The sequence below is a fragment of the Amblyomma mixtum genome, chromosome 6 (genome assembly GCF_055824585.1).
Source record: "Amblyomma mixtum isolate Tamu chromosome 6, ASM5582458v1, whole genome shotgun sequence".
In the NCBI taxonomy this organism is placed as follows: domain Eukaryota; kingdom Metazoa; phylum Arthropoda; class Arachnida; order Ixodida; family Ixodidae; genus Amblyomma; species Amblyomma mixtum.
The window spans coordinates 88,793,135-88,815,946 of NC_143017.1; the positions used below are offsets into that span (position 1 = coordinate 88,793,135).

The following is a 22,812-nucleotide window of genomic DNA, read 5'->3' on the forward strand; positions in this document are numbered from 1 at the left end:
ATTTGTTTGCCATTCCCAGTTAACGAGCCACCTTTTCATTTTCTTTTAGGCCTCCCCACCGTTTCACGAGCGGAGGGGCGGAAGTCGGTTGTGTTCGAAACACACGGCGAAGCGCGGACCCGGCAACCGCCCGTTTGCTTTTCTCCATGCGTGTTTGTGTTCTGTGTGTTTGTGTCTTTTCTCCGCTCCAAAGCATATGTCATTCATTGGAGTCAAGGCGTACGCAAGATGCACGAAAGATAAGGGGTGTGTGTGCGGAGCGGTCATGTGGGCGAGCGAGGGAAAGGCTCTGCTGCACTACTAATTAAAACCTTGTTTTGGGGGGCTCGCATAGAAGAAAAGAAACTGAGAAGGGAGCGCGCACGCAGAGCGTCTCGTGACGGGATCACGGCGGGGGGGGGGGGGGGGGGGGGGGGGGGGGCGAGCCAACTCCCTCAGTTTTACTATTTTTTTACTTTTTATGGCTAGGGTTCAAGGCTGTCGCCGCACGCTCCCTCCGCAGTTTTTTTTTTTTGTTCCTTCATGCGGGTTTGTAGGCATGAGCTAGAACAGAAGGCGCTGCGGAAAGCCTTGTGCAGACGACGCGACGCCAAGGCTACGCCCAACCTTCTCCCGTCAGTCAGAACCATGCACCAATGGAGTGCCTTTAGCGAAAGTAGCCCCCCTTGACGTCAGCGGGGTGCAGAGTAGTGGGCCGGGCCCGTTTTTGAAGGAAGGAAAGAACGAACGGGCTTTGATTTGAATTTTCGCAGCTTTTCGGGGCGCGCATGGCTCTAATATTTTGCAGAGGTTATCCTCGATGCCTCATCTATGCAGTGGGCTTGTTTTTCAAAAATGTCCGGACCCTGGTCAGTGGCCCTTTAAACGTGGCACCGGAGGTCTTGAGGTCAGTAAATAGAGGAGACTGAAACCTGGATTAAAATCTTTGTAACTGCAACAACTTCTAATGTTTTGAAGAGAGATTTTTTTTTTTCGTTGCCAACCTCAATTATTTTTGGTGTTGGAAATATATACCACAGGGCTGGGGCAGCACACCCTGTCCCTTATAAGGAGAGTGAGCTATAGAGGACAGGTTGCTTCTTTGTTTACTCCTTTGATGAAAATTTGAAGCCTAGCGTGCAAAACTCGTACAACAGTATAGCCCTCGTACAGCAGTATACCATTAGGTAGCAGACGCCGCACGTTGACCTCCTTACAGCAGGGTAACCTACTCCAACCTGCACTATGGATTAGAAGAGCGGAGAGATGTGCGGTGTTCTAGGCACGGTTGGTTAGTGCACAATGGTCCACGAAAACACGAGGAGGTGTACAACCTTAACAGAAAGGAGTAAAAGGAGAGAAAGCTGACCTCTAGCATAGAGGACAGCTTACTCCCATTTTACACCCATATAGGCGTATTTGTGTTTAGAGTGATAGAAGAAGGCGGCAGGTTTAGTCTATCCGCACAGCACTCTTATTTGCACAATGCGCTCTAAAGTATAACTTATGCGTGTCTTTTCTTAACGAGTGCCAAATAAAAGGTTGCAGCTTAAAAAGAAAGATTTTATAAAAAAGAAAGATTTTAAGAATGCATGAAGTACATTGCGTGCAAACAACTGTGCGCTCACCTCAGCTGTGTGGAGGCGAATTCTTGTGTTGATTTTTAGTTTGTTTTCATTGGGCACATGTAAATGCAACTAAGGCACCGTAATGTTTGAGTGATGGCACCATGCAAAGTCGCTTTGATAGCAGATGGTCAGCACAATGTGTGGGTTGCTTAGGTTGTTGTAGCTGAGCCAATCTAAACGACACGTTGTTTGCTTCTTAGAACAGACGAATAAATAATGAACGTCGAGCAACAAGCAGTTGTACAAAGTATACCAGGTGTTTCAGGGAAGCCCGCCACTGATTCTTTAAATATAGGCTCCTTGAGTTAAAGACACACTTTTTGCGGTGTGTCTGGTGTGTGTATGTGTGGTGTAGGCGGACACCAGAAAAGACGCGAGTGATAGAAAGTTATAAACCGCTGAACTAAATTTTGATTGCTAACTTTGTAGCTATTACATGTAGGCGGCTGCTTGGAATTAGCAGGTCATTAGCTACAGCCATATTAATTTTTAGAATTTAGAAAATATGATCACTCTCGCCGCTGTGGCTCAACAAATTTTAGCCATTTCTTGGGAAATTCTAAAACTCTGCCCTTGCGTTGGGAGTAGGGGTGTGCGAATATTCGAAATTTTCGAATATAATTCGAATAATATATTTTTAGTACTCGTATTCGATTCGAAATCCAAGTATTCGTGTTGTCTCGAATATTCGACCCGTCGTGAATAATCGTATCGAGCCGAATATTGATTGTGAACACCGGCGTTAATTTCGGTCCGCAAGCCCTATCTATATTGTGCTATACCCTATCGACTGAGACATAACAACAAGGCGGCGCCCAGAGCAATGCGCATTCCTTCCTCCAAGGGCCATGTCGTAGCTGACTGCGCTGGTGAGCTTCTTTGTGTCTATACCAGCGAAGCTGGTATAGCCAGAGCTGTGCACGAAATACCTCGCAATACGTGCCAGTTCAGTGCCAATTGAGAGGGCATTTTCTATGGCTGGAGGAGTCGTTTCAGCTAGAAGGGAACTGCTTCTGCCTGACCATGTGGAGCAGCGGGTTTTCCTTCACGACAACCTTTTGTGTTCATCCCATCAACCCGCGTTCGTGCTGATGGCAAGCTAGCCTTAATCAATGCTGTGTACTAGCCATCTTCTCTGATATTTCCACTCTTCTAAGAATAATGTTCGAGACTGATACCGTTTGTGCAGCCACAGACACCTTTTGTGTTCATTTAATCATCGATAGTTGAACTGTGATGTTCTTGGGTGCTCAAATAAATGTTTTCTAGTGGTTAAATGCGTCTGTCCTTGATTATTCGATATTCGATTCGATATTCGAAAACAAGTATTCGTATTCGATTCGTATTCGAAGAATTTGATATTCGCACACCCCTAGTTGGGAGCACAGTGACGCCCATAAAAAGGCGGCACTCCGTGGCGCTCATCCTTCACATCCTCTATCCCGCCTGCGCTGCGCTGCGATGCGCAAACGCTCTCAAAATATCTCAAAAACTTCAAAAAACCCATCTTAAAACATTAGTGGCGGGCTTCCCTGATACACTTCGTGTACCAGGCGCTTCAGGGAAGACCAAGTGATTTTCAAAAATAGACTTTTTGAAGTAAAAATATGGCTTCTTCGGCGTAGTGTTACAGTGTTCGCGGACACTTGACAACTGGTGAATGTTCTGAAGTAGCAAGCTAGTTAACTAATTTCTGATATTTAGCTTTTCAACTATTACTCTTAAGCAGCTGGCTGAAATTAGAGATTTGTTGCCGGTTGGTAGCGAGAACCATATTGGTTTTTAGAATTTCGAAAACGCGATTATCAACGGCGCTGTGGCCCAACAATTCTGGCTACATCGTGCCAAAATATATGCGCTTTCGAAAAGCATGCTGGCAAAACAACCTCTTCAGTGCACGTATCTAGACAAGAAGCCAAATTTTGTCGAGCCACATCGCCAAGAGTAGTCGCGTTTTCGCAATTCTAAAAACTGATATGGCTATTGCTACCGGCAGGCTACACATCTTTAATTGCGACTAGGCGCCTAACTCTAATAGTTAAATAGTTATTAAATATGAGTTACCCAGCTTGCAACTGAAGACGATTCACCGTTTTTTTATCGACAACAGTGGTAGTACTATGCTACAAAAGCAATATTTTTCAAAATTACTTAGTGTTCCCTGAGATACCTGGTATATACTACTTATTGCGCCTTGACAGCTGCATGAGAAATTTTAACGCATATCTAATTTGTACAAGAATGTCCGCTTACATCCGCCAGTCGTATAAGAAGAGTACCGATAGAAGTCTTGCTGAAATCCGTGACGATTATGACTGCGATTATTTTATTTTAATGACGCGAGATCAGCTTGCCTAGCGATCGATATGCACGGGGCAGTGTGAAACAAACTTTCTCAAGCATTTCAGTCGTAGTGCAGTCAAAGACTAGCCCCGGAGAATGCCTACCAAATATTAAGCAGGTTCGTGCCCTGGTGACCGAACATCCCACTTCCTGCATGCAAGGCGTATGCTCAAACCACTAGGTTACCGTCGCAGTCCTTGCCTGAATCGAACGGAATTTTCTGATGCGCCAAAATGTGCGGTATAAGTTGAGAAATTACTTTTCTGAGATGTTATTATGCAAGCTTAAGCACGCCTGAACACGCAGACGAGCGTATAGGGGCCTTCAGTACTGCCATGGAGACCGCCTTCTGAAAATTATGCGAACTGGGCGCATAATTTTTTCTACGCGACAGACAATGCATCGCCGCACCCCAAACAATTAAGCTTTGTTAAAGTTTGACGTGCGGCCAGTATGGCATAGTTTCGTGAGTAGAAAGAGAAAATATACTGTTCTGAAAACTGCAAGCAAGGAAAGATCAAAGCAGTGTTTTTCACTTGATTTTCCAACTATGCAACAACTTTGTAAAATATTTCTGCGAAATCAAAATTAGGCGTGTTTAAAATACATCTCTGCCTGTTTATAACTTAATGAAGTGAAAGTAGCGTCAAACTACACGACTCACCTTCACGTTCTGCTAATTTTCAGTGATCTGTACGAAATGACAGGAGCGTCCGTAAATGCGAGAAGCACGAATAATGCAGTTGCCTGTTTTTTTTTTTTTTTATTAGAAGCATGTTTTAAACGTTTCTCCAACGTCTTTCGCATGCACTGTTTTTTTTTTTTTTTAAGAATGGAAATAAGAGGAAGGAGAGATATAAACTTTCATGTTAAAAAAAATGGTGGTGAAAAGAAGAGAACGAACTGAGTGGACAGTGACATAGGACACCAGAAAAGACGAGCTCGCCTTCTGCAATGAGTTACGTGATCTACTGACCGCTGCATTTGCGCAAAAGCTCCCGTGAGCAGTGATCAGGTGCGCTTACAAAGCTTGTGACGTAGATTTAAGGTGCAGACACACCGATCGCATTACTAGGCGCTGTTGATGAGAGTAGCTGATTGCGTAAGTTGGCTGTCCATTACGAGGGGGTACCCAAAAGAAACCGGGCTTATTTTTGTTTGAACTTATTTGTTTCCATTTTAAGCACATACCTTCAATCTTCTTCAAAGTATTCCCCACTTGCAATGATACGCTTGTCAAATCTTTCATTCCATTTTTGAAAACATTGTTTAAATTCATCTTTTGTGATGCTTGACAGTGCCTCCGTCGTTTTTTTCTTCACCTCAGCAACATCAGCGAAACGCTTTCCATTCACCTATTTTTTTCATTCTAGGAAACAAAGAAAGTAGCACGGGGCAAGTTCGGGAGAGTATGAGGGTTGAGGAATAGGGGTCATGCCATTTTTGGTCCGAATTTGTCGTAGAGACAGGGCTGTGTGAGCAGGGGCATTGCCATGATGGAAAAACCAGTCACCCGACCGCCCCAAATCTGGCCGCTTCCACCGCACACTGTTGCCCAATCTTTTCAAAACATCCAAGTAGAAAGCCTGGCTAACTGTATGACCCTGCGGAACAAATTCTCAATGGAGGACTTCTCTCACGTCGAAAAAACAAATCAGCATTGTTTTGAGGTTTGGTTTCACCTGACGAGCTTTCTTGAGGCGAGGTGAATTTGAAGTTTTCCATTGGCGTGATTGTTGCTTTGATTCAGGATTCGATTCAGGAACACTTGAGTTGTCCCCATAGCATCGTCCTTGTACGTCTTTCTTAATGTTTCAAGAGTTTCCATTCAACTTTTTCCGAGCAAAAATCAGAATTTCACCGGCGCACGCTGTTCACGAAAATCAGCCATTGCAAAAACGACATTCATACAAAACAGTCGTCACTCTAAAACTCTGCCTAAACTAGTCTGACCTCCTTCAACGATGGCACTCGGCTTACTGACTCTGGAATGTTCGTTCTATGCGCTCCTAGTGGCAAAACGCGGTACCACAGAAGCTTTGCCGACCAAAAAATTTAGTCCGGTTTTTTTTGGGTACCCCCTCGTATGTGGTCTGCAGCGCTCAGAAACACGGACAACACGAAGGATACACCACAAGCGCTAACTTTAAGTTAGCGCCTGTAAGTTTAGGTACCCCCCCCCCCCCCCCCCGGCCCTCCTTCCCCCCTTGCTTGCACTCTGATCTGTTTTCTTACGAACGCTGCAGTTTTAAAACGTTATTCATGTAAAGCACATGCAGTGAGGCTCAGCTAGTTGGCTTCATTGACAGTCATAAAGAATTTTAATGTCAGTAACATGAACCAGTCATGATCGAACCGAAGTGACTGATTGAATGACCCCTGTTCATGAGCACGACTAGAATAATTGAAACAAACTGTGCGCAGAGTTTTTTAATGCAATGGATCACTCCTCGTGTTTACATCTCTATAAAGCTGCCCATTTCACTTGAAGTTTGATATGCATTAACAAATACACTTTTGAAATATATATAAACAAAAATAGAGAATACAAAGTTAAAAAAATGAATACATATTTAAATGAAACTTGGAATAAAAAAAAAACGAATAATCATGCATGTAGACTCGAAGTCATGTGTCCCCACTGGAAAAAAAACAAAAGCTGCGCAGTCCCTGCGGAGGTGCCCGTTTTCCTCTTGCAAATTAAGTCGCTCTCAAATTCCCTCATTTATGACTAGCCCCGCCGCGGTGGCTCAGTGGTTACGGCACTCGGCTGCTGACCCGAAAGACGCGGGTTCGATCCCGGCCGCGGCGGCCGAATTTCGATGGAGGCGAAATTCTAGAGTCCCGTGTAGAGTGCGATGTCAGTGCACGCTAAAGAACCCCAGGTGGTCGAAATTTCTAAAGCCCTTCACTACGGCGTCCCTCATAGCCTGAGTCGCTTTGGGACGTTAAACCCCAATAACCAAACCAAACCATAATTTGTGACTAAATGACTGCACCAAAACTAGTGTACATATCGCCTTCTTTTTAGTTATTCTTGTCGGATTCAGAAGGCAAGTTTTTATATAGGTACAGCCTTTGTCAGAATGGAAAGGAATTTGCGTGTGAACCATGCCTAATGGCGCGTTATGTATACGCAGCGCTCCAGGCCTCTTAAAGGTAAGATGAATTCTGTTCCTCCCCCTTCCTGAGATTAGGAGTTCCACTAATGCTAGAACCCTACCAACCCGGTTTAAAAGGAATACTTTTTTGAACTCTCAACTTTTTACAAACACTGCATCTCAACAGCGGCTTGACATGCAGGCTTCGAATTAACACCGTTATTACACTACCAATATCAAGGCATGCACTGCAACAGTTCGCTTTCTAGCAGGTCGCGTAAATGTAACACTGTTTTCCTCCTGTACGGCTCCCGCAGTGGGCGTATGTGCAGCCTATCATCAGGAAACGAAAATTCGAATCCTGGACGTTAAGTGTATATCATAGCCAATTCAGCAATGAACAAAATACATAATTACTAAGGGCGCAAGTAAAACAAATATACATACACCTTCGATGGTATTACGTTTCTGCAGAGGCTGTATGCCAGGAATATATTATGCCAGCTGGAAAGAACCCTAACTTCGAAACGAAAGGATTGGAAAAAGCCTGCCTCCAAACCTCCACATCAAACCACATCAAATTTTGTCATGTCAGGTACCGTAGAAGAGCCTCAAACGGTAGTTTTAAGGCGAGGAAAATTTTGATTTCGACGACCGCCCCGATAGGCGGCAACTGCCACAGCTTCCGCTGCGATTGGTTGCACCCCTCTCGCCAGCGCCCTCCGTGTATACCATCCTGCCCCCGTTGCTAACTGCGCGCACCTTGCATCGCCTCCTAATGCTTTGGCTGTAGCCACGGAAAACAATGAACTAGACATGCTGGCCTGTACGCCGAAAAGAAGTCATCCAGTGTACGCAATTAACGAATCTCACATGACGACCGTCGTTCAACGCCAGCCAATTCTTCCCGCAGGTTTGTGCCGTTCGTACCGGAGATCTCTTTAGTTCTTTTTTCCGAAGCAACAAGTTTACTGGGAGTTATTTGTTGCTATGGGAAATTCTTGACGGCACACGCTGCCAGGACAGGTGTTACAGCCACTGTACAGCTTTCGTCAAAAATCCTGAGGCCACATGGTTTGCGTTTCATGATGTAGCGTTCTAGCGGAGGACTCTAGCACCCATTAAGTTTTACATCTTTGTGAGGCCAAGGATTTCATCCTTACCTTTCGGTGTATTGCCGAAGGCTACACGTATTCTGCAGCGAAGGCTTTTAAAAGGCAACTGCAGCACTTTTTTGAGAATTTCGCGATATTCAAAGATTCAAATCTATATAGCCTGTAGGTAAAGCATGCCAAGTGTATTTGCACTAGTATATAGTGACGTAATCAACGATTGAATTTCGCGCTTCTCCTCAATACACCGGAGGTGTGCCGGGAAACTCAGCGTGACGTCACGGAAGGTATGATTTCAAACTACCGCTATCGTCAGCCTCACCGTCCCCTGACTCGTTAGACGCTGCCAAACAACTCTCCGCAGGGTTCGCCTTCGGTGGCGTTGGTTTTTTTTCCTTCAAAGCAGGCGTTTGTGCGTTGGAAATGTACCAATACCTTCGATGACGTCATCATGCGCCCCCCCCCCACTTGGCGTTGTGCGCTGCGGAGAAGCTTGAAGGGCAACTGGATTTTAATCGGCGATTACTTCACTATTTCAAGTGCTAGCCCAACTGTTCCGACTGATCAGCGGATGTTTGCGTCACCCACAGCACTTCGTGTGCGCGGCTCCATCGTAATTAAGATCTAAAATTTGCGTCCGGCGACGCCATGTTTCACAAGAGCTCCTAATTCAAGGAAATCTCGCACCAGCATTAAATTGGAAAAGCGCAACTATAGTCGAATGCAGCCCAGGATCAAAGCGCAAATGCCCTTCAAAGGAGGCCCTGTAGCCAATGGCGTTGACCGGTTCTCATGACGTCGTGGTTAACCGCCTTAGACCTGCTATAGTTGGATACAACTCAAAAACGAAGCGGCAGATGCCCCTCAAAGAAGGTCTTCCAGTCAATGGCATCGACCGATTTCCACAATGTCGCGGCTAAGTAGTGGTTAATCCCCAGATGTGCTACATTAATCCACGGATTAGCCGCGGCATCATAAAATTCGGTCGACGTCATCGGATGTTGGTCCTCCTTTGAGAGGCATCTCTTGCTTCATTCTTGAGTTGTATTCGACCACAGCCCTATTCCTTCCACCAATCCTTCCTTCAGGCAAGCAGTGCATGCCAAAGCAAAACACATTCGTCGCATCGGTCGTTCTTTATCGCAGTTTAGCGAGCCACCCTTATAAAAATGGTCTACAGACAGTCTATAGACTTCTCATAGACTCTATTGCCTTTGTATAGATATTTCTTTTTGTCTATTCAGAGTCTATAAACGGTCTATAGACAAAAGTCTACGAAAAGTGTATGACCATAAATCTATAGGCTGTCTATAGCATTTGTATTGCCTGCAGACTGTTCTCTATAGGATTTGTCTATAGTGAGTCTATACACATTATTGGCAGTAGTCTATAAACTGTCGACAAAAATTTTTGTAAAGGCAGAACTCAGAACTGCCACTGGGGCATCTTGTGAGATAGCAAAAACGACAAATAATTTGTTTTTCATAAGTCATATTACGTTGTGAACATTGCACCACATACTTCATGAACAGCATGGACATACGCCAGCACTGGTCGCAAAATGTTCGATAACGTTCTGCATGTCGTTCTTGATGTTGTTGGCCTTACAAAAGATGGCACGTACCCACACTGGGGGATCGGTCAAGAATCGGGAGACATGGTGTTGAGCTCAACAACGCGTGGAAATATTTTAACTTCTTCCTTACCGTACATGGCACGAGCTTATAACGCAACAGCTAAACAGCTACAGTCACATACAACTCAAGAACGAAGGGGCAGATACTCTCAATGGAGAGCCCCAGCCAACGGCGCCGACAAGTACAGAAAACAGTCTTGTAAACAGCTATTGTCCAGGTAACCATTTCAGAATTGTCCATGTGTGCATCTGGAAGAAATAAATTGAGGCCAATTGAATTTTGAGCGTGAAAAATTATCTACATGTCCTTTATTGCTGCAAACATATTTTAAAAACTTAGGACTTGATGCCCGTGTCACTTAAATAAAAAAATACATATATAAAATATAGAGACACACGTTTTTGTTATCTGCACTCCAAAACCAAGAAACAAGGCAATATGATTAGCAAATGTCGCCTAAACAGGCGTATACAGTCACTTGCTCTGGATCTTGCCTAACAATGGCTTGTAAGCCAGATGAGAAGCCCGATAAACTACCGGAGTCAAATCAACACTGCACAGCAATGTTCGTACTCCCCATCATCAACTTCAGCAGACAGATTAGGTCCACTGCAAGACAACGACATCCTATCAGCCCTGCCTTGAGCCAGTTGCGAGGAGCCAACCGAGTCAAATTCTTTAACCTCATCTCCCCATGTAACTCTTGTCCTGCCTTGGACACGTTCGACTAGCCTTTGTGCGAAAAAGCGATTGACAAGGAAAAGCTGAGAGGACTGCCTGAGTAATGATTCTCTCGCTTGCTACTCTGCTACACTCTGTCCCCATAGTCACCCATAGCATCCCTCTTTCTTCCAGCCTTTGGAATTCAATAACCGACCATTCCCTACAAAAAGTAAAAAGTTACGAAATAGACGTTTCAGAATGTCTTCGAAAAAAGAGATATGCTTCGTTGCATTTCGTTTCGCAATCACTTTTTCCAGTACCTCAACACTTGCAGCTGTATCAACCCGCTAATACTCAGGAATTCATGAATACGCAGAAAAAATAACCGAAAAAGGCGGCCCTCGCCAAAGCGGCGAAATATACATACGAAAAGAGCGTGAAGACAGAGACGAAAAACAAATAGAAATGAAGAAGACAAGAAGCGCTGTGTTAGAGCTTAGTGTACGCCGCAGAAAAAAAAAGAAAAAAACACCGCACCGGCTAAACGAAGGAGAAGAGCTCAGCCAACACCGCGGCCGTCGGCGCCTGTCGCCGCGTCTTTCATGTTTTTGCCTCCACGGTTTTTCTCTGAGCCTTCTGTCACCGCCATCCCCCGCCGGCTCGCTTCTTCATTTATTCTTCTTCCGCGCGGAAACAAGAAGGGAAAAGAAAAAAAGTAACCACCTCGTAACAGGCGAGCCGAGAGAAAACGCGAGAAGAAAAAAAAATGAACCGGACCTCTGAGAGGCCGAGGTACGACACCATAAATCATTCATGGTCTTCGAGCAAGAAAAGTCGAGCGGCATAGTTTCACCGTACGAGTCTTCACAGAGATCCGAAGAGCCAGCCCGGAAAGGGCAGCGGCTGAAAGAGGGAGAGAGGACAAGCGCCACCCTGCTGCCGCGCGGGGCCTCATGGGGTTAGACCAGAATTTTCATTCCTCGCGGCAACGCTGGCAATCCGTCACCCGCGCGGCCTTTTTTCCCAGGCCGTCTCGCGTGTGACGTGTACAGCTCATCGAGTTCGCCATGCAAATTCCCCGGGAGCTGTGTCTATACCCGAAAACAGCGCGCGGGACAGCGCACGCTGAAAGGCATCCGACATCCCGCAGACAGTCTACGCAGGACACAACTCCGAGTTGCGGAGTGCGAAGATTCCGGTAAAGTGCCAGGGCTGAAAGTATAAGTGGCAGCAGCGGACTGCGGAAAATGCACCTCAGGCATGTTTGTGTGCGCCCACAGCATCTATAAAAAGCATATACCTAAGTGTGACGTAATACAAGAAATATATGACCCCTGGTAAAGATTAAGATGCGATCTTCTTCTTTGCTCGGTTGCGTGTATATATTTGAAACTAGGAAATATACTGACGACTGTGTCGCAGCATCAATAAAATCATCCAACTGCCGCGAAAACACAAATAGTGCTAGTTGGCGCAGCAAGGCTTTGTGAAGACGAGAGCTAAAAAAAGAATAAACAGGTTATTTGTGTCAAAAACAGCCGCATCAGAAAAGCGATTTGTTTATTGTTAATTTGAGACCTTCGGCCTGCGTTGACAAAGGCATTTGAATATCGTCATATACTGTCCTCAACTTCCGAACCAATTACCAATCTTCGCTTGATGGATTAAGGCGGGTGTTGAGCGACACGATGCAAACACGTGACTGTCCATTTCAACGACTTCTCTGTCAATGCCTTGGTGACGTCCCTAGACAGGACCTATTTCTCCGCTGCCATCGTCGTAATATCTAAGCCCTTTTACTTTTAATTACCCTTGTGCCTCGACTACAACATCCTGTCGCAAGACGGCTTGATTGGCTACAGAAAAAAACAAAACACGAGTATACCTTTTCCCGCGGTGAAATCAATGACACGCACGAAACTCAATTTAACTGCGATCGTTTAGCTTTTCGTCTCAGTGACAAGCGAACTTTACTCTTTCCTCAAGCGGACGTGATCCATGAAATAGTTCCCTCAGGTCGCCGTCAATGTCAGGAATGAGAAAAGCGCTGCCCTTTCGACCAGTGCGCGAAGGATTAAACAGGGGACCCGAAAAGTGAAATAAATGTTCTTATTCCCCCTTGAAGTTTAATGAAACGGCAATTTCTTGACAACGTCAAGGCGAAGGCAAAGTGTCCTCGCGAAGCCTGTCTTCCCCGTTTTTTTTTTTCTACATTCTTTATTCCATTGTGTTCTGCTGAATGCGCCGCTTTTCTCGTTCACATCCTGTGACCCATAAAGAGCGACAGTGAAGTATGGCGCGTAGTCTAGCAGAAACTGCTACGGCAGGCGGATTGGTGACGTTGACGGATAGCGCCTGACGGTATAAGGGGCCGCCTAGCTCGCGGCGTTAAGTAAGCCTAGCCAGATTTCTTGCCAAATCGAGTAAGGCCGGTGACATGCAACGCGAAGGTCGTCGCTCGGAGAGTCATGGAGATGTGCGCGCGCTTTCATGTAGCTAGAATGAAGTTTCTGGTGGGAAACAAATTCGAAAGCAAAGTTGCACGGGTTTCTTCCGAAAACAAGCCACCTAGAATTATAATGGCCACGTCATCCTTGCATCACAGGGTGAAATGAAACTAAACGAAAACATTATTATACATAAACCTCTCCTTCAGCAAAGATGTGGAAAAAAGGGATTAATATAGTCAAGGACGAAGAAGCCTTGAATAGCTTTCTGTGCTATTGTTTCTCTGTGAGCATCAGTCGCGAAGGGACGTCTCCCTAGTCACATTGTAAATGAGGTTGGTCTTGCACAGACTGCTTACATTCCTGCAAACTCACCTCTTTACGACTTTATTTCCATCTACATCCGCGTACCGGGTACGCTAAGTAGTCCACGAAACACACGGCCTCTACCACCACCATCATCATCACATTGATGATGATGACGCTGGTGTTCAGGCCCGGAGCATAATACGCAGATTTTCGCTCAATTTTTACTGTAGAGGGCCAGAATGTTTCATACTAATGGAAATCGCAGACTATTCATCCGAGCCCTGTTTAATATCGGTTTAACCAACAAAACTTCGGGAACAGAGGAAAAGAGAGAAATAAAAAATGGCGATCACGTCGGTGACCTCCAAGCCCACTGTCAAGGTCAGGAAGAATGCGGCGGCGGCTGCAAGCATAGAAATATCCGCGATCCATCATAAGCAGCAGCTGTCAACCTCGGTGCGGGCCTCGTTTCGTCTATTCCTCGGCAAACGGCGTATACGCACATGCCTACTCCGACCTCCAATGCAGGCTTGCCACGAACGCCACTCGTCTCAATGCCGCCCGTAGCGAGCGAACAGCGGCGACGGGAGGCTGTCTCTCTCCCGCCAGCGGCGCGCTTTAGCCATTGTAGGTCACATTCGTTCCAGTCGGGGAAGGGCCGCCGCCGCCGTTCGCTGCGTTCAGGTCGAACACTGCTGGGCGCGCGACGAACGGCGACGCTTTGCGCGGATGGATGCCCCGCCCCGGGCTGGCTTTGCATCGCCATGTCTGGACGGGAACGACGTGTGCCAGCCAAGCCGGCCGAGGCGGTTCGGTTCTGGTACGGTTAGGTTACGTAGTGAATGAAACCGATTGCAGTGTTTGAGTTTGTTCGTTGCGGAGGCGGTCGTACACAAGCCCGCTATGGTTAGGTGGCTGGTATCTATAATGAGCGCCACAGCACGGCATCTGTACAACCGAATGTATTTATAGAGAGCGACGTTTTCCTTATAACAATGGTCTATAGACAGTCTATAGACTTCTTATAGAATCTACTGCTTCCCTATAGATATTTCTATTTCTCTATTGATAATCTATAGACTGTGTATAGACAAAAGTCCACTAAATGTCATCATCATCAGCCTGACTACACCCACTGCAGGGCAAAGGCCTCTCCCATGTCTCTTCAATTAACCCTGTCCTTTGTCAGTTGCCGCCATTGTATCACCGCAAACTTCTTAACCTCACCCGCCCACCTAACTTTCTGCCGTCCCCTGCTACGTTTGCCTTCTCTTGGAATCCACTGCGTTACCCTTAAGGACCAGCGGTTACCTTGCCTCGCATTACATGCCCTGCCCAAGCCCATTTCTTCCTCTTGATTTCAACTAATATGTCATTAACCCGCGTTTGTTCCCTCACCCACTCCGCCTTCTTCCGATCTCTTAACGTTACACCTATCATTTTCCTTTCCATAGCTCGCTGCGTTGTTCTTAACTTAAAGGGCCACTGACCAGGGTCCGGACATTTTTGAAAAACAAGCCCACTGCATAGATGAGGCATCGAAGATAACCTCTGCAAAATACTAGAGCCATGCGCGCCCCGAAAAGCTGCGAAAATTCAAATCAAAGCCCGTTCGTTCTTTCCTTCCTTCAAAAACGGGCCCGGCCCACTACTCTGCACCCCGCTGACGTCAAGGGGGGGCTACTTTCGCTAAAGGCACTCCATTGGTGCATCGTTCTGACTGACGGGAGAAGGTTGGGCGTAGCCTTGGCGTCGCGTCGTCTGCACAACGCTTTCCGCAGCGCCTTCTGTTCTGGCTCATGCCTACAAACCCGCATGAAGGAACAAAAAAAAAAAAAAACTGCGGAGGGAGCGTGCGGCGACAGCCTTGAACCCTAGCCATAAAAACTAAAAAAACAGTAAAACTGAGGGAGTTGGCTCGCCCCCCCCCCCCCCCCCCCCCCCCCCCCCCCCCGCCGTGATCCCGTCACGAGACGCTCTGCGTGCGCGCTCCCTTCTCAGTTTCTTTTCTTCTATGCGAGCCCCCCAAAACAAGGTTTTAATTAGTAGTGCAGCAGAGCCTTTCCCTCGCTCGCCCACTTTACCGCTCCGCACACATACCGCTTATCTTTCGTGCATCTTGCGTACGCCTTGACTCCAATGAATGACATATGCTTTGGAGCGGAGAAAAGACACAAACACACAGAACACAAACACGCATGGAGAAAAGCAAACGGGCGGTTGCCGGGTCCGCGCTTCGCCTTGTGTTTCGAACACAACCGACTTCCGCCCCTCCGCTCGTGAAACGGTGGGGAGGCCTAAAAGAAAATGAAAAGGTGGCTCGTTAACTGGGAATGACAAACAGATGTATGAAAGGATGCGCTCGCTAACAAGTCTAGGTGGTCGAACCGATCGCGCCTCTCGATCGTTCAGTGTGCGGAGAAAATGCAAAAACCAAGAAAAGATTTCTATTGAAGGCGGGGCCATGACGTCGCCCTGTGACGCGCTCCACAGACACCACGCCTCCGGCTTACACCGGAGAAGGAAGGGGTGATTTTGCCTTGCCGAGCCTACTCGACGAGGAGCGGGAGAGAAAAATTTCGAGGAGGGAATGGAAGGAGAGGAGGCTCGCTCAAAGTGAGGTAGAGAGTGTCTGCTGAGCTGGGGTGGTCCGTGGCCCTTTAAGCTGAGCCCTCTTTGTTAGCCTCCACGTTTCTGCCCCATAGGTGAGTACCGGTAGGATACAGCTGTTGTATACTTTTCTGTATGGCCATAAATCTATAGATTGACTGTAGACTGTCGATAGCATTCATATTGCCTATATACTTTAAGAGAGAAGTCTATAGACACTCTACATACTCTCCAAAAAAATTGTTGTAAGGGTTCTGCCCATAGGTTTGGTTTGGGAACCGCTCAGAGTGAGGTAGAGGGGTAACCAAGGAGCAGATTGTTGCGAAATCGATTATTCGGGGCTGGTGTGGATCACTGGGCACAGTTTGAGGTTGTTGCTCTTTTACTAAGGTGATTGAGCGTCAGTTAAAGGCATATGACAATAAAAAAAGACGTCTAGTGGTGCGGGGGCGAAGCGAATGGGTATACTTCTAAAACACTAAAATCTCTTACGCGAAGAAGAAAGTCCCTGAGAGAAAACAAGTGCTGCGACGATTTACTTGCAGTGGCTGGAAAGATCAAAATTTGACTCCTAACGTTTCGCAACCAGATATTTGCACCGGTACGAGACCATTAAAAAGCGTCTAAAATGTTTAATGGAAATATGTCTTGTTACCTGACATTCCCAATGATACCACAACGAGAGTGGGGAATAACATGTGCAGACATATTTCTCGCTTATTTGGCAACCAAAGGCACTTACGGTAACTGCTTAGGAGTGCGCTGTGAGAACAAATGAAAGCTTCGTGGATGATTCGAAACTATAGCTAATAATACATTAATAATAAAAGGAAATGACAGCAGTTGTCCCGCATGAGTTACTCTTGTTTAATACACTGGACATCGATAGGCGGGTGTGGGATAAAGGGTGAGCGTTATTTAAACAAACAAACAAACAAACAAAAAATGAAATGAACTGCGACAATGCATTTTAAGCTATAGGGGAGTTGACCCAAATTACCACATGGAACACCGTTATTTTAGGAGTTCACTTAAGGGTACTGTCTCCGTCAAAGTTTCTTATTTTTACTTTTTATCTGAAAAAGCTTACAGGGCCAATGCACCGCATCGTTGTACCTTACCATATATCTCCTCGTATAAACCAAACCATTCTTTTATCACACGTTTTGTAAGCTGAGAACCCTAACCTTGGCATCTGTATAGCCTGTTCACGGAGTTTTGCTGCATTCATTCACTGCGTTGAATATACAGCTTTAGTGATTATTTTTTTAACAATAAATACGTGTCACCTAATTTCTTGCACGTTGTTTTTTATTTCTCCCGTCTTCTTCTCAGTTAATGCCTGCCCTTGTTTTTGTTTTCCCTCTTCCGAACCAGTACATCTTTTCCGCTTCTTTACCTTCACTTGTTTTTTCGATGTTGGGTTCGTGCTGCCGTATTCGTTTCTTTTTCGATAATACTTTTTAATACAGAGGGCAAAACGCATGAACGACCGAACTGTGGGTTGCACAGCTCCCGAAGCCGCTGCGATCAGGATGTCAAAAAATGACGATGAAATCTTACGAGTTTAACTGAACATGCTTACATCCAGACTATTTTTAACCACATGTTATCGCTAGATATCGCGTGTTGAGGTTGAAATATGCCTATAACGTGTTCTAGACAAGCGTTTTGCCCTCTGTACTCTGCATATCGTTGTATTACCCCCGTCAAATGTAAACCCCTCCTTCGAGGGACAAAATGTTAAACTACTAAATCTAACGACGTGCAACAACGAAACAAGATTACATATTAAAATACTGTGTCTTATGAGTCCGATACATTATTTTATCAAAAACAATATGGTGAATTTTGCATGGTGTGGTACGGTATACAGTACAGTATAAGGTGTACGGTATGTCGACTCAGGCTATGACGGACTCGGTAGTGGAGAGTTCCGGATGAATTTAAACCACCTGGGGTACTTTAACGTGCGCTGACATTAAATAAATTTTGTAATTTTATTGCAACATACTTATTGCGCCCCCTGTTATGACGGCCCCTGCACTGCAGGGTAGCGCGACTTTGCAGTCCTTGCTACTGTTGCGATCGCCGAGCGTATATGCTGAGCTTGTCTCTCTTGAATGGTTGTCGGCCAACCTCTATTTCAGCCGCTTTGATTGGGTGCCAAGTTCTCACAGATTGCGCGGACAAGGGCGCATTTGAGTGACAAAGGTTGGCGTACGCTGAAGGCAACAACCCTCAAGAGGGACGGGCTCTTAAGTTCGACACGAAGACCCCAGACAACTTTATAATCCGCGCCAAAAGCGCACGTATCCATGACGTTACAAATTAACTTCCCTTCGAGCACCCAGGAGCGCTCGTGAGGCCCATGAGCAGCCACGTTTTGGACGTATGGCCATAAATGGAACATTCGCTACCAGTGTACAATTGCACCTGCTTTGCGTTTAAGATGAAGAAGATCAGAGGTTCACACCTATCAACAAAATTACAAGTTCGTACTAAGAAAAAAAAACTAATTTGAAACCAGCTGACCAGGATTAAATCTACGTGGTCCACCTGCGCACAATGTTTGTCTTCAAAGAAGTTCGAACCTAACCGCGGTGGACGCGTTTCGATGGAGGCGAAACGCAAAAAGACTCCTGTGTGCTGTGAACAACAAAGATCCCCAGCAGGTCGAAATTATTCCTGAGCCCTCCACTATACGGTACACCCTTCCCTATTTCTTCTTTCACTCCCGCCTTCCTCCCTTTCCTCATGGCGCGGTTAAGGCGCCCACCGACAAGCGAGACAGTTACAGCGCCATGTGCTCAAGTTCATGAGTTCAAAAACCGTATTTTCCAGTAAACCGTATTTTCCAGTTCCAGTAAAGTCGCGCGAAATCTGTTGAACGCACCGAACTAACCGTGCAGGTTACTGTGACAGAAACAGAGGAAAATGATGCCGTCACAGATGCAGTGAAGTTTAAGAACTTACTGCAAACAAAAAAGCAAAATACGCTACACACAAAGCTCCATTCAGCTGCTGATAATAAGCACTTAAAACACACGTGTACAAACCATAAAAGAGGTCATCGTTAAACGGAAAACGCCGACAACTTGCCGCCGTCCGACTTTTGCGCTGCGCCTTCTTTCCGAAACCCGCATTCACTGACTGATGCGAATTTAATGACCGCGCACACTCCTGCACTGCCGTGCGCAGTATATATACAATGCAAAAGCTGCACGGAAGCTGAAAAGCAGCTCTGCGAAGGCGCATTGTTCTGCGCGAGCCGCCGCGTCAGGAATAGGTACACGACGCGGGGCGGAAAAGTAAAAATTTTCAAACCAAATCAGCAATGCCGCTGTCAGAACGGTATTTCAATGATCGCTAAGCCAGAGGAGATTCGGTCAAAGCTTTGTATACATTGTATCAGTTCCGGGGGTCCTCTATAAAAATGCACATACGCGTTCTTCTTATCATCGTCGTCGTTCGGTCCGGAATAAATAGCTTACAGCGGAGTACGCGGGCACATAGTAAGACATACACAAAACATAAATAAAGACGAATAAACATAGAGCTAGCTGAGTGAGGGGAATGGTTTTTACTCCGCCTATAAATACACGAAGGATCGTACGGGGCAGTGCGCGGGCGCGTTTACTGGAGCGCGCCGGGGTCCCGTAGACTTCATCCATCTTCGCAACTGCTCTCCCGCGCATGCGCAGACGCATGGCTGCGGTCGCCGGACACGACAAGCGGACCGGACCCAACCACTCGCCGCATCTCGAAACCGGCGGACGATGAGCGAAATGGGGATGCCCACTGAGCGGGGCGCACGCATGCACGGCGTAGTACATGCAGCGCTGTCAGTCTAAATGCAAACATCACCAAAAGCAAGATTTCGGCTGACGGCCAAAAGTATGACACGCAACGAAATGAAGCAAACGAAGAAGAAGAAGGATAGAAGAAGAAATGAAAAAGAGAAAGATAGGCAGGGGCTCCTTACAGGACAGGGAACACCAACCACCACGAGAGGAGCGACGATTCGAGGGAGCTAGGCGGCAGGGGAAATCGTCGCAAGCCGAAGAAGAGAGAGAGGGAGGGAAACAAGAAAAGGCTTTGCAACAGAGTTGCTCTTTCATTAATAACTTTCTTTCTTTTTTCTCTGTGTCTCTCTTTTCCCTCTCTCCTTCGCTTTCCAATAAGTTTGACGTTCATTAATCATCCGGGCGATAGGGCTGCAGGCCCGGTACGCAGGAGGGTTGCCAACACGAGCGGCGGAGGGCTGCAAGCCCGTAGCGGCGGCACTCCCCACTTCACGCGAGCCGTTCCTTTTTCTCGTGCAGAGCCAGAGCCTCAACGTCCCTTCTTTCTTTCTCTTTCTTTTTTTATCCTTTTCCTCCCTCGCTCTTGAGCAAGCTCACGCAAACCAGGAGCGCGCGGTGAGGAGGAAACTTGTCTCGCAGTGTTGCCAAGAGGAACCACTGCCTCGCAAAAATGAAAGGCAGCAAAGAAACACGGACGCTATCATTTAAATACAAGCACGTGCTCTGTTAAGCCTTCCCAAGGTGTGTACCGTTTTTTTTTCTGCCTTCGTTTTTCTTTTTTACGACAGAGGCCCTTACAGAGAGCGCCGTGAAAGAAAAAAAAAATACGGAAAGCAATAAAGAAGAGTTACGTTCAGCTCGGTTAAAGGTAAAAACCAAGGCGAATCAAGACGAGGAAGTGTGTAGCGTTGCGGGGTGTTTTATAACGATAGGGAGAAGGCGGCGCAAGTGTGGCGCAAGAGCGAAGAAGTTCGCACCTTAAATATGCATTGCTCGTTTTGTGCTGCGTTGAGTGCGGCGGAGATCGTTAATTTCCTCTGGCAGAATGATGGGCACAGCGAGCATGACTCATTAGACTCGATAGAGGAACAAAGGAGCGGCTCGAAGCGCAGGCTCACGCGCCTTGTACAAGGCATTCGTGCGTATACCCCCGCCCGGAGATGCTATACATAGGGCCCCTCTCCACTCTCTCGCGATATCGTCCCGTGTAGATTAAAAAAAAAAAAAAAAGAAAGCCCCGTACAATTTGCAAGAGCGCATAATTACACGGGCAGGTGTATAGGGTAACCACCCAGCGACGCAATCACCAATATTGACGTGCTGCAGGAAGGAGTTAAATATTAGGTCTCTATATAGTATTGGCAGACATTACCTTCGAGCGTAAGAAACGCGTATGAATGCGTTGACACTGGAAGCCTCACCGTGAAGAAAAAGTGTCCGGCGGAGTAGGGTAGCACACCAATCCCCCGCCGTGGGTATGTGCCATTAAGACTGAGGACATCATCATCATCACCTGCCACATGCCACGGCTGGCAAGTGGCAAAGTTGAGAGACCTGCCACGTAGGCAAGAGGAGGCAAGAGGAGAGATAGAAATCCGCCTCTTCATTTGTAGACGAGAGGCGGAAGAGGCCGAACTCGTATATAAATGGTCTACAGACAGTCTATAGACTTCGTATAGACTCGATATGTTTCCTCTAGATATTTCTTTTTGCTTATTCATAGTCTATAAGACTGTCTGTAGTCAAAAGACTACTAAAAGTGTATGGCCATAAATCTGTAGATTGTTTATAGACTGTCTGTAGCATTAGTATTCCCTAAAGATTGTTCTGTAGGATTTGTCTATACAGAGTCTATAGACTTCATAGACAGAAGTCTATAGACGGTCTATAGACTCTCTCAAAAAAATTTGTAAGGAAAGGGTGGCTGCCACATGAAGAGACCATCAAAATGACTCAGCAAAAATGAAAGTGCCTAAGAATGACTCATGCATAAATGAAAATGACTACGAATGTCTCAGTAAAAAAGAAACTGACTGCGAATGACTCAGCAAAGAGCGCGACAAAGTTTCTCAGGAGCTTGCTCAGAAAATTTGTGCAAAGAACCGTCAATGAGCAAAGGAATACATGCCAAGATATAAGAGAATATGAAGAGAACATAAGTAATCAAAGGCAAGCAGAAGACCTATGCTGCTAAGGCATTGTCATCGCGGAATGAAAATTAAGCGGCCCTCAGTTTTCGTTTTTCGTCGTTGCGAAACGCTTCAACTGGACATTTTAGGTCCGCCAAACGAAATTACGGAACCTCTCTTAAAAAAATAAAAGATAGTTATGATCTGTAGTTGTTTCGAAGCCTCTGTTGAACAAATATTAATGGCGTGTAGTGTTTCGTTTTATGGCGCACAAGCAACGCTGGAAGCGCTAGTACATGATGCCTGATGGCAAACATTATGTGAATGCGAACAACTCGCCCAGTTTTCCACCCTTTTGTAACGAAGGGCATCATGCACCAAACGCAAGGTTAATGTGTCTGCTTTGTGGTTATAATGAAACTGCGTTTATATGAGTGCATGCATAACAATTCTCGTGCCTCCATTGCTCATTTTGGCGCTGCAATTTACAAATAATGTTCATCACGAGCGCTAACACGAGCGGAACACAATAACTCACTAAAACCTGAACCGAAGTGGCGGTTACTTATTTTAAAGCCCTATTAAGTTCTTTAAATCACATGGCGCGGTCGATTATTCTTTGTGAATTTAAAATAAAGGCAGCTAGAATCCCAGCGACACTTGCAGATTTGGACATGTCATAGTAATAGATAGATTTTTTTATTCTGAGTGTGCCTAAACAACCGCGTGGTCTCAGCTACAGCGCATATAGATCAGGTATACAAACGCAGTATAACGCGTACAACATTAGTGATATTGGCATGGTTAACAGGAAAAAATGGTCCACAAATAGAAGGCATAAACAACCATATTGAAAAGAAACCAGCAATAACAACAGCAATGCGCGTCGCATGTCACGGCTCATTCATCTGGTGCGGTTTTGCCCTTCGACGGTCTATACAACCAATGGAAAGTCTTAGTGTTAAAAGCGGCTATATTGTTCAAGGCCAATCGCGGCGATGAAGGTGTGCCGCGCAACGCAATTATAAGCCAGTGCACGTACCGCAAA

The 22,812-nt window shown here is 46.1% G+C and overlaps 1 protein-coding gene across 1 annotated transcript in view; it reads left to right on the forward strand.

Annotated features, from left to right (window-relative positions):
* LOC149339621 (uncharacterized) overlaps nucleotides 1–19,634 on the forward strand; it is a 180,913-nt gene extending 161,279 nt beyond the window's left edge. Inside the window, exon 7 of the mRNA XM_089550957.1 lies at nucleotides 19,534–19,634. Coding sequence (XP_089407083.1) covers nucleotides 19,534–19,634 — 101 coding nt within the window. The remainder of the gene's footprint in view (nucleotides 1–19,533) is intronic.
* The last annotated feature ends 3,178 nt before the right edge of the window (nucleotides 19,635–22,812 follow it).